General features: G+C 38.0%; 1 protein-coding gene across 4 annotated transcripts in view; it reads left to right on the forward strand.

The window, feature by feature from the left end:
- Positions 1 to 12626, forward strand: part of LRRC28 (leucine rich repeat containing 28) — a 61061-nt gene that overhangs the window by 30067 nt on the left and 18368 nt on the right. For 3 of the 4 annotated variants that reach the window (XM_026648355.2, XM_026648356.2, XM_026648357.2), the window contains one exon: positions 3118 to 3324. The exons of the other annotated variant lie outside the window; for it this stretch is intronic. In XM_026648355.2, coding sequence (XP_026504140.1) covers positions 3118 to 3324 — 207 coding nt within the window. The remainder of the gene's footprint in view (positions 1 to 3117; positions 3325 to 12626) is intronic. 4 annotated transcript variants of the gene reach the window in all.

Below are 12626 nucleotides of genomic sequence, written 5' to 3' on the forward strand. Positions count from 1 at the left end.
AAATTAACAATCCTTACTTAGAATCATTAACACACAGCATGTTTAAACAGTGTATTCCAGTTAGTAATTGTATTTTGTACCTTTAATGTGTGAGTTTTGTGGACTATGACTACCCATTTATGTGCTTGGAGGAATGTAATTCCAAATGACTGAAAAGGGGACAATTCCTAGTAAAATAGAAAGACTTTCTGGCCTAATTCTCAGAGATGCTGAGCAGCAGCAGCTCCCATTGATTTCAGCAAGAGTTGTGATTGCTCTCTGCCACTCCAAAAATCAGGCCCTGTCATCTTAATTTCAAATACTCGCTTAGGAAGCTCTGCAGCTTTACTGCTGTTTGTTCACAAGGAATATTTCCTTTAGCCAAATCTTGTATCTGAAGTTACCGTGGTGCTTACCGAGAGTTAAGGAGAAGGTGCAACAAGAGAAGAGTTCAGTTTTCACTTTGTGTGTTGTTTTAGAATCCTAGTTATGAAAAGAAAGTGTCCTCTAACAAAAAGAACAGGAGTACTTGTGGCACCTTAAAGACTAACAAATTTATTTGAACGTAAGCATGCATCTGATGAAGTGGGCTGTAGCCCACGAAAGCCTATGCTCAAATAAATTTGTTAGTCTTTAAGGTGCCACAAGTACTCCTGTTCTTTTTGTGGATACAGACTAACACGGCTGCTACTCTGAAACCTTTCCTCTAACAGTATTTTAAAACCAGCCTGGTGACCCCACTAGTATTACACTCTGCATCTGAGCTAAAGAGCGTTTTTTGAATTGCCACTCCACGAGCCTCACGGTTGAGATTTGATGTGGAGGCAACATTCTTCCTCCAGGGAAGTGTGAAAATCTGCCACTCTTTGCATATCCAATAGCAACATGCATGGGCGTAACCTTGCTTGACCAGGAGCATAGTTTTCTTTCATTAAAAAATGAAAAGCCAACTGTTACGATGTATGGTGTTAGTGGGTTGCATTTTGTACTTTTCTTCAAATAATCTAGAGAAAAGGAAAAAATAAATCTTTCTGCTCCGGTCTGGATGCAGCGTGAGTTATTACAGTCATAATAGATGGGTCTTTGCTTGGAATAATTAGAAGTCTAAAGTAATTTGGGGGATCCTACCATGATGCTATTTGTCACAGGGACCAAGAAGCAGAGGTTTTTGTTTTTAAAGGAAAAGGTGCTCCAGACCAAACAAGGTAATAAACAAATAAAATTAACCTTCCCCAATGTGGGGACAAAAGAATAGCAACAAAATTAGCATAAATATTTGGCCCAGAAGTGCTATGAGGCTTACTAATCAGGTCTGGCTTAAGGTCCTCACTCCAAAGCATCGTGGGCCAGCCTCACTTTCTCCTGAGGGTTCCTGCTCCTTTCCTTGTTTCCTGTCTCAGGTTCTTGGTGATTTACCAGTTTGCGGCACCTGAAACTTAATCAAGGATGGGCTAGTTGACTAGCTAGCTGTAGCCAAGCAACCACCAGTTCCCACATCAGCTTGTTATATTTATCTTAGTTTTTTTTTTTTTTTTTTTTTTTTTAAGAGCACTGGTCTATTTGGGTGATATTCAAACCAATGCAGATCCTCAGTGTATGTGGGCTGCACAGGTGTATTATGGGGTTTATATGAGGTAAACTGCACCAGTGCAAGTTTGTGATTTTGGTTTTGGTCCAATCATTTGTTTATACCTATATTTATAGTAATAAAGGCAGTTCCACAAGAAAATACAGATGACTGCATACTAGTATAAGTATTCATATAATAAAATTCTGCTGTATTTTTTCAGAGGTACTTACACAAACTACAGTTGCTATATTAGTAGTAAAAAACAACGTAAAATGCATTATGTGCCTATGGCCATAGGTTCCGTAGGTACTGATGCATAAAATTTATGGGGAAAACAGAAATAATACACATTTTTTAAAAATTCATAACTCAGCATAAAAAGTCAGAAAATGGGATCAGAATGATTTTGTATGTGTGTGCATGCAAACCTACAGATAACTACATTAATTGAGTTTTACTTTCAAGCACATAATGATGAAAGTAATGGACAGTTTTTTGTGTGTAAATATGAAGTGTTTGATGTCTGGTGGCTGCAGTTTTTTCACATTGATTACCATATTTAACCAGATCTATGAAATTTGATATTTTTCTTATACTTATTTAAATTTACCTTAGACAAACTTTTTCCCCCTCATATATTTACACATGTTGCCCAGCTGATACCTGCTTCCCAAGATAAGGATTTGAGAGGAAAATGGGAATTTCAAAGCAAAAGAAATGAAGTGCTTAGTTCTGAGCCAAAGTTCTTACATCATAATGCACAGATATGTAGCATGGTGCTCTTGGCAGTTCCAGAACAACATGACTACTGATGAGCTTCAACCTGCTTCATTTGTTTTTAATTGGTTTCCACACTTTTATTTTGGTAAGAAAAAGGGAACTCTGTGAATGCAGCAGATCTGAATACACTCCAAATAATAGAAAAACTATTCTCCAAGAATTTAGCATTCATAATAATATCAAAGTTGATCTCCAAAACTTTGCTGAACCTTCGTATTTTTGTCTTTTTAAATGTAATTACAAGTCAGTGAAATTTAATTACTTAAAACTGTGTAGCTTGGACCATATTTTTAATATGATATCCAGAGAGGTCTGTAGAACTTCAGTTACAAATTAAGTGGTTTGGAGGGCTGTTTTTTCTTAATAGGTTTAGATGACTCCAGTTTTCCTTATCCTTATCTTGTGCAAACATAAAATGTGATGATACCTTAATATTTAAACAAATGTTAATGATATATTATTAGGATTTTACAAATACATTTTGGAGGGAATTTGCATTAAATGTTAGTTGTCAAATTCTGGTATTGGTGAAGAAGCCAAGCAGTGATAAGGAGGGGAAGTGTAATGGGAGGAAGCATATGGGAGACTTGTGCTAGTTTTGGGAAGGTGGAGGGAGGCTGGCCTGGCAAAAGGATGGAGTTGGCTAACAAATTAAGTAGAGGCTGCCACGTTCACGTAAATATCTAAAGTTTTTCTGTGAGCTGTATTTCATTTTGTATTTTTTGTCGTCTTGTTGCAGAAATACAGTGATTAATGCCATGTGTGAATATCTGATGTTTTGATTGTAGAAGTCGGAGACCTGAGGGAGCTGCAGACCTTGGACATTTCAACCAATCGTTTGATAGCTTTACCTGAAAGGCTGCATATGTGCCTTTCCCTGCAGTACCTGAGTGCTGACGGGAATTATCTATGGTGTGTCCCCCGCCACCTCTGCCAACTCCCTAGCCTCAATGAGCTGTCCATGGCTGGAAACTGTCTTGCATTTCTGCCACTTGGTGAGTGACTGCCTTCCTTAGACAGCAGGGAAAAAATAGACAAGAAAACAAGCATTGTAAAAGCTTCATTCTAACAAGTAGTGCTTTTTATCCATGATGTTTTATGCACAACCTCTGAATTAGGGGAGATAACACAGTGATCTAATTCTTGGGAAACTTGTTAGTAAATGAAAAACAAATTAACTGTCTTAAGATTTTGGTTTCATGCTTGTTCAAAATGTTAGGACAGAGCAGTTCAGTTTGCTATATTTTAGCTGACTTACAAAGCAGAAGAACCCTTTATAGACTAAACTAGTCTCATGCATAAATGTAGTATGGGGCAATCTGAATTCTGTTGCTTTTTGTAATGACTTATCTCTAATAGCCAGATCTGGAAAATTACCACTGAATCCTCATTTAGAGGTTTAAACTTGCCATGAAAACACAGTAACTGTAAAAGCTTTATAGCACTAGAAATGTCAGTATTGCATTTCTACATATCAAGAAATGTCAGTATTCCATATCTACATATCTTAATTTGTAATGTGTCCTCAGTGTAGCATCTATTTTGATGTTGTACATGGGGACCCACTATGATAGCTGCAGGAGCCATGGAGGCGAAACTACAGGGGTGTGGCCTCGTGTTATAGGAAGTGGTCTACGTGTTCATGCATACCTGGTGCCTGACAAAGGTCTCTGCGGACAGTCTCATTCTCCCCTGTGTAGATTCTTTTTACTCTTAGTGGGCGCTGCAAGGGCCCATCTCAGCTAGAATATGGGCACATATTAATGCTGCTTTTTCATGTGCTTCAAGTTTGGTCTCTGGAAACAAGAAAAAAGCAATCAGATTTGGTCCACTGCATGTGAATACAGTTACGTTAACCCACACTAAAAAATAAATAAAAATTAAGGTTGCTAAAAGTAGTTTGTTTGTTTCTCAATGAATTACATGATACAGATTTAGTTGAAGATACATGACACTGACTATTTAGTTATGAAAAAGTATGTATTCTTGGAGTTTCAATGAGCTATTTTCAGCATTACAGCTTGATAAGTATTATATTCAGGGACACCACCTCCTGAAATAGAGATGCCATAGGAATGGTGTAGAAATACCCTGTCGACCACATGGCATTATGAGTCAAAGAAAATAAACCCCATGATACATCAGCCAAATTCCACTGGGCTAACTAACAAGCAAAATAACTCTTCCACCAACCAAATATTCCTCCTTCTATAGGAACCTCTTCAGAAAAGAAAGAGATGAGATTTTTTTTGTTTTGTTTTTTTAAGCTTTGGAGAAACAAAATACAGTTTAAATTGAAATGTGAAACCCTGATTGGGCCAAATTGTGTACCTTTTTAATTCAGATGTTTTCCTTATTTGTTTAATACCTTATCTGTGAGAATGCAATACCTTGGATCAGCCACAGATCTGTTAAAATGTTTGTTATTTTAGTTAAAAAGAAGGAAGTAAACCCCTTAGAAAATGATACACCTCACTTTTGTTTTATTTTTAGACTCAAATTCAAAACATAGTCTGTTTTAAAAGGAACCTTTAAAATAATGGGAAACATCAAAGACTGTCAATTGATCTTGCTCAGTAATTCTTAACAATAGGAACTCACCGTGGAACATTTGGAGATAATTTGCTATCTGTGCATGTGGAATTGAATAATAAATCCTGGAGTTAAGGGAAAAAGCAGCACAGAATAAATAGAAATGTTTAATTCCATCCTAAAGAATCAGAAGATTTGCAAATGGTGAAGATGTGGTGAAATACAGTGGAAAAGAGGATTGCATCACTGAAAACAAAAAAAACTATTTCTGCCGTTTTAGGAAAGACGTCCATTTGTGTGTCAATATTACATGTTGAAATATTTAAAGTTTACAGGCACAATTTTGGTGGTTTGTTTTTGTTTTTTGTTTTTTTACAGCTCTCATATCTGATGGCTGTGTTCTGTGTGCAGCCTTGCAGCCCACTTCAGTTGCACATTTTGTGACATCGAACATGGTGCTTATCTAACAGGGTGTTTGATAAGTGCCTCAGAAATACATGAAAGCGAAAGGGAATGATTAATACATTTAAAAAATAAGGTCTTCAACATAATATTTATATGGAAATCTGAATGGTGACTGTTGACCAGCATGGGCATTTCATGGTGCTGAATACCCAGGCTCCTCAGAGTTTGACTTAGCATGAATTGCTTGCACAACTTGAAATAATGAATAAAGGCCCGTAATTCTCTTTCCTTAAACCCTTTATTTATGCATTTTTATATAAGGTAGCCAGTGCTGGATAACCCAAGGATGTTTTAAATTATATACTCTTAAAAATTTGGATACAGCATAAAATCTGCATCTTTAATCATTTCACAACTGGAAAATATATAGTGGGTGTTACTAAGCATCGTTTTATATGAATGTTTTAAAAATACCCAATTTTAAGATTTAATGAATTAAAACTGAGGGGTATAAGCAACTTAAATTATAGAAATAAAATGTATTTTCGCTGTCATCTTTGACCTGCTTAGTTTAGATTACTTGAACCATCTGTCCTTTTGTTTTTGTTGGAACACCACACAGCAGACAGCATGTAAAGGCATGGTGATAATCTCAGCATGTGGAGTTAGTTGTGATCAGTGATACTCAGTTTGATTCTTAGAACATAAGAACGGCCATACTGGATCATACCAAAGGCCCACATAGCCCAGTATCCTGTCTTCTGACAGGGGCCAATGCCAGGTGCCCCAGAGGGAATGAACAGAACAGGTAATTATCAAATGATCCATTCCCAGCTTCTGGCAAACAGAGGCTAGGGGAAACCATCCCTGCCCATCCTGACTAATAGCCATTGATGGACCTATCCTCCATAAACTTATCTAGTTCTTTTTTGAACCCTGTTATAGTCTTGGCCTTCACAACATCCTCTGGCAAGGAGTTCCACAGGTTGACTGTGTGTCGTGTGGAAAAAAATACTTCTTTGTTTGTTTGTTTTAAATCTGCTGCCTATTAATTTCATTTGGTGACCCCTAGTTCTTGTGTTATGAGAAGGAGTAAATAACACTTCCTTATTTACTTTCTCCACAGCAGGCATGATTTTATAGACCTCTATCATATCCACCCTTAGTCGTCTCTATTCCAAGTGAAAAGTCCCAGTCTTATTAATCTCTCCTCATATGGCAGCCGTTCCATATCAATAATCATTTTTGTTGCCCTTTTCTGAACTTTTTCCAATTCCAATATATCTTTTTTGAAATGGGGTGACCACATCTGCATGTAGTAGTCAAGATGTGGGCATACCATGGATTTATATAGAGGCAATATGATGTTTTCTGTCTTATTATCTGTCCCTTTCCTAATGATTCCCAACTTTCTTTTTGCTTTTTTGACTGCAGCTGCACGTTGAGTAGATGTTTTCAGAGAACTATCCACAATGACCACTCTTTCTTGAGTGGTAATAGCTAATTTAGACCCCATCATTTTATATGTATAGTTGGGATTATATTTTCCAGTGTGTATTACTTTGCATTTATTAACATTGAATTTCATCTGCCATTTTGTTGCCCAGTCACCCAGTTTTGTGAGATCCTTTTGTAGCTCTTCGTAGTGTGCTTGGGACTGGACTATCTTGAGTAGAATCATAGGACTGGAAGGGACCTCATGAGGTCATCTAGTCCAGTCCCCTGCACTCATGGCAGGACTAAGTATTATCTAGACCATTCCTGACAGGTGTTTGTCTAACCTGCTGTTAAAAATCTCCAATGATGGAGATTCCACATTTATTCCAGTGCTTAACCCACCTTGACAGTTAGGAAGTTTTTCCTAATGTCCAACCTAAACCTCCCTTTCTGGAATTTAAGCCCATTGCTTCTTGTTCTATCCTCAGAGATTAAGAAGAACAATTTTTCTCCCTCCTCCTTGTAACAACCTTTTATGTACTTGAAACCTGTTATGTCCCCTCTCAGTCTTCTCATCTCTAAACTAAACAAACTCAATTTTTTCAATCTTTCCTCATAGGTCATGTTTTCTAGACCTTTAATCATTTTTGTTGCTCTTCTCTGGACTTTCTCCAATTTGTCCATACCTTTCCTGAAATGTGGCGCCCAGAACTGGACACAGTACTCCAGTTGAGGCCTAATCAGCGTGGAGTAGCGGAAGAATTACTTATCGTGACTTGCTTACAACACTCCTGCTAATACATCCCAGAAGGATGTTTGCTTTCTTTGCCACAGTGTTACACTGTTGACTCATATTTAGCTTATGGTCCACTATGACCCCCAGATCCCTTTCCTAAGTACTCCTTCCTAGGCAGTCATTTCCCATTTTGTATGTGTGCAACTGAGTATTCCTTCCTAAATGAAGCACTTTGCATTTGTCCTTATTGAATTTCAGCCTATTTACTTCAGACCATTTCTCCAGTTTGTTCAGATCATATTGAATTCTAATCCTGACATCCAAAGCACTTGCAACCTCTTCCAGCTTGGTATCATCTGCATACTTTATAAGTGTACACTCTATACCATTATCTAAATCAGTGTTTCCCAAACTTGGGACGCCGCTTGTGTAGGGAAAGCCCCTGGGGGGGCCGGGCTGGTTTGTTTACCTGCCGCGTCCGCAGGTCCGGCCGATTGCGGCTCCCACTGGCCGCGGTTCGCCGCTCCAGGCCAATGGGAGCTGCTGGAAGCGGCAGCCAGTACGTCCCTCGGCCCGCGCCACTTCCAGCAGCTCCCATTGGCCTGGAGCGGCGAACTGCGGCCAGTGGGAGCCGCGATCAGCCTGACCTGCGGACGGGACAGGTAAACAAACCGGCTCGCCAGCGGCTTTCCCTACACAAGCGGCGTCCCAAGTTTGGGAAACACTGATCTAAATTATTGATGAATAGTTTTGTATCATCTGCAAATTTTGCCACCTCACTGTTTACCCCTTTATCCAGATCATTTATGAATATGTTGAATAGGACTGGTCCCAGTATAGACCCTTGGGGGACACCACTATTTACCTCTCTCGATTCTTGTAAACTGACCATTTATTCCTACCCTTTGTTTCCTATCTTTTAATTAGTTACCAATCCCTGAGAGGACCTTCCCTCTTATCCCATGATAGCTTACTTTGCTTAAGAGCTTTTCATGAAGGAACTTATCAAAGGCTTTCTGAAAATCTGAAGTACACTATATCCACTGGATCCCCCTTGTCCTCATGCTTGTTGACCCCCTCAAAGAATTCTAGTAGATTCGTGAGGCATGATTTCCCTACAAAAACCCTGTTGACTTTTCCCCAACAAATTATGTTCTTAGAATGTGGCTTTTCATTTGTCAGTTTACAGATAACTCCTCATCTTCTCTACTCAACCAACTGTGGTTTGATTCCCTAACATTTTCTAGAACTTCTAATTTCAACGTTTAATGTGCTACTTTCTGACTACTGGCTGATCTATACTGACTAGAGAAGGAGGCAAGTTGTTCATTCTCAGATGAGGGCTTTTTTACTAGGCATGTCTGAGAGAATTGATTGTGTTTTTAAAATGTTACCACATTTTGACTAATGATTTGCAATTAATGTAGACAGTGCAGGTGTTGTCAACCTTTCCTAGTATAGATATGTCCAATGTGACTGCTTGCAAAACCCCCGTTCGGTCTGAGGAAAACCTGCACCTGCCTACTCATAGGCTGACATTCCCAGATGTACCCCAGTAATAGTCCTGTGCTTGTGTTGTAATGCAGGGTAGATATACTCTCTAAGCGAGTGCTGTTGTGTTTTTTCTCTTTTGGTTTTAAAATTCACCCTTCTTAAGTTTTGTGTCCATGCAGAATTAGTATATTATTTGCTAAATAGATTGACCCAATATAATGTAAATATACCATGCCACTCCCCCCTTTTCAACCAGATGCCTGAACAGATAGTTGAACAAAAACAGGATTACTTACTTGGTCTTGCAAAGGAGACTTAAATACCTGCATATGCCAATATAACTCTTAAATTGGTCGGTTTTCTCAGTACTGACACTATTTAAATTTATACTAAGCAATAAAAGAGTACCCATCCAATGCTCTGGGCACCCTTGACAATTTTCTAAAAATATGCTGAAATGTATTTCTGAGTCCAACTATGTAGCCCTATATATCCTGACCAAGCTCTCTGCACCTTCCTTTTGCTTGTCTTTGTAGATCAGGTGATTTTCCATTCTGTTCCAGTAAATGGCTTTAGGAATTGTGTTCTAGAATTGAAGATGAAACTACTGAGCTATATATTACTCTTTGTTTGAAGAAGGTGAACAGGACTTAAAAATTCTCCAAGTATCGAATGCAAATCCTACAACTTCTGAAACCAAAAATTCCGTTGCAAGAAACTGGAGTCTGGCTTTTTGTTGTTACAATTAAAACAATTTGTCATGATTCATAAAATGATTTAAATAAAGTAATTATGGACCATTATATCTAGAGTTTGGTGACATCTGGATATTATGACAGTAAAATCTCAGTGTTGTATCACTTTTTTCAGGGTTTATATGTGCTTTTCTTTAAGCAAATGGGTCTAGTAATTATCAGTGTACACTCAACAAAGGTCCTCTACCACAGTAGATGCTTTTACTGTATGCTTGCTTTCACAATACGGTTAAAAGAGCATCAGTGCAGACACACGAGCTTTTGTTTGGTCTTCAGCCATGTGGAATGCATATGCCAGGGCCTTGAGGTTAAATAAATAAATAAATAAATAAAAATAGAATTGGGGTTTGTTCAGGACTTGTAGTATTTGGTCACTTCTAGAAGAAAGGTCTTTGATCTGAGAGTCTGGAAGGAGGAAAGTGGAAATGTTTTAGACACAGTGTAGTGCTTGCAAAAGCCACATGAAAACTTTCTTTATAGCTTTAGCCTTTCCATAGATGGACAGCTTCTTTATTTTATAGAGTTCAAAAGAAGTGTGTTTATCAAAAAGCTTTTAACAATATTTATTGCCTGGGATAATACATAAAAACGAGTGGGTATGGTGTAGAATGAGCTTCTTAAACTGGTAACTACTAAAATTAAAATCTTGTTTGTGGTGGTGTTTGACACTTTTTTTAATCTTTGGCAGTTGGAAGGAGATGCATGGTAATTAATGTAATATGTTTCATTAGAACATGAAATATGTAAAGTCATGCACTGTTGTGGGATTTGAGAGCTTAAAGTTAAGGAGTTTTGCCCAAACTGAGATGGAGACGTTTATGTAGCACCCAGAAGTACTGTAGTCATTCGGGAAGTCCCAGTCCCTGTCTCGAAGAGCTTACAGTCTAAATAGCAACATCCAAACAGAGGGGAGAAATTAAACACAGCTCCCTTTTAGGCTTGTTGCTTAAAACAGCAGCTCTGGAGAATGTATTTTTTAAAAGACCATAACCTGATTTTCATCCCATATATGTCTATATATAAATAAGTTTAAAAACAAGAACCTTTTGAATTTTCTTCCCTTCTCCCCAAGACCAGTAGGATAAACAGTAACACATTCAAGTCACCCAGCAGCCCGCAGTTTTCTATTCTCATTGGTATAACTGGATTCTACAACATGAGACTACATTTTTTTCAGCTTTTCGATGTGCTGCAGTAAGTGCTGTATGCTTATATTTTATTGGATGCCTCTGTTCTAGTGCTACAATATTTTACATTGTACCCTACATTTATATTGTTTTATGGAGAAGGATCCTAAAACGTTTAACAAACTATATGTAGCCAACCTACGCTGAACCAATGCCAACAGCCATTTGAGGTGTAGGCTCTTTCGCAATGCACAGCAGCACCACGCAGCATTTCAGGACAGGAAGTGAAGATGGTTGTATACTGCAGAGGGATTTGTGTGTGTGTCTCATAACTTTCCTAGCAGGAATTTCTTCAGGACAGAAGGTGCCCTGTGATAGTCAAGTACTTCATTTCAAACGAAGCGTATTGGGAGCTCTATTATGGTCCAACTTAAGTCTAAGGCAAAATTCCCATAGTGTAGAATGGTGCAGGATCAGGCCCTTTGTAAAAGTAATGTATTAAATCAAATCACTCTGACATTTTTACTCCACAAAGGGAATCTGTTAGGTTTCTTTCTAGCACCAGCACTAATGGTCCAGCCTTCAAAATTCCTTGGTGAGAAAGACATAACATGACACCACTTGGAGCCCTTCAACACTGTCATTTAGTGGGGCTACTTTGGCAGTTTGAGATGCTCTCTTACCTTTTTTTCTCCCCCTATCTGTATTTCAGATGTTTGTGCGTTCCTTGCGGTGATTTCATTTGCAGATGCCTGCAAAAGGGCAGCCCAATGTCAACAGTACTGTGCTGTCACTAGACCACCACCTAGCCCATATTTTATATATTTGAATGTACTGTTACTTGAAGGATAACTACTTTCTTTTAAGCAGTTTTTTAAAAATACCACTCAGGAACAATCAAATTGATTCTTACAAAGTGAGAGGATTTTTTTAAAGATGTAGAAACCTTAACACTGTCCTCTCTCATAATACTTGATTCATAACTGCATACAGCGAGATTACGTTTTTAGATTAAACTGTATCCTCATTTGCTTGTTGAATTTTAGGACACTTTTTTCCCCCATCTCATCTTTTTTTCCCATGGTGTTTGATTGTGTCTGTAGCAGGTTGATCTTCTCTGCGCATACCTTTTGGGGTGCAATCCTGCAAGGTTTCTAGTGTCTTTGATTCTTTTTAAAGTCAACGGGAGCTGAGGACACTCAACACTTTGTGGGATCAGGAAAACTATAATAGAAATGAGTAAAATGGTAGCTTGTGATTCATCAGAGTTGAATGATGGCCAGAGACCTATGCATAAATAAAACATTACACATGTATATAACATCCTGACTGTAGTGGCTGGCAAAAAATCTTAGACAATTTATTGCTCCTACCCTATCTAACAGAATGAGACATAATAGAGAACGTTTGCACTTTGTATTCTGGTATCGGTGTTTTAGTTGTGTTCATGAAATGGGCAGAAGAACATAGTCTCTGAGGTTTCCTTTTATATTTTCATGCCAATCAAAATAATTGCTGGTTGGTGAAGATGAGCAGTCAGAATTAGTCTAGGATAGTGTAGCTTTCACTTGGCTCATTCAATGCATTTTCATCCAAATGCTTCTTTACCTTCCTTAATTTCTAAATCTGTACTGCTTAAACCCATAATTAATATGTTGGAGGCATACAGGCATATTCAGTTTAGTAATGCATTTCAGCCTTTTCTGCAGAAATGCTTTTGTAGGTGGTTAGACCTTCAGATAGGAGCCTTCTGTTGCTTGTTTTAAAAAAAATATTTTTACTTCTTAAACTTTCTAAAATAACTGATTGTG

Source organism: Terrapene carolina, unplaced genomic scaffold, assembly GCF_002925995.2.
Source record: "Terrapene carolina triunguis isolate 2854851 unplaced genomic scaffold, T_m_triunguis-2.0 Scaffold67, whole genome shotgun sequence".
NCBI classification, from domain to species: domain Eukaryota; kingdom Metazoa; phylum Chordata; order Testudines; family Emydidae; genus Terrapene; species Terrapene triunguis.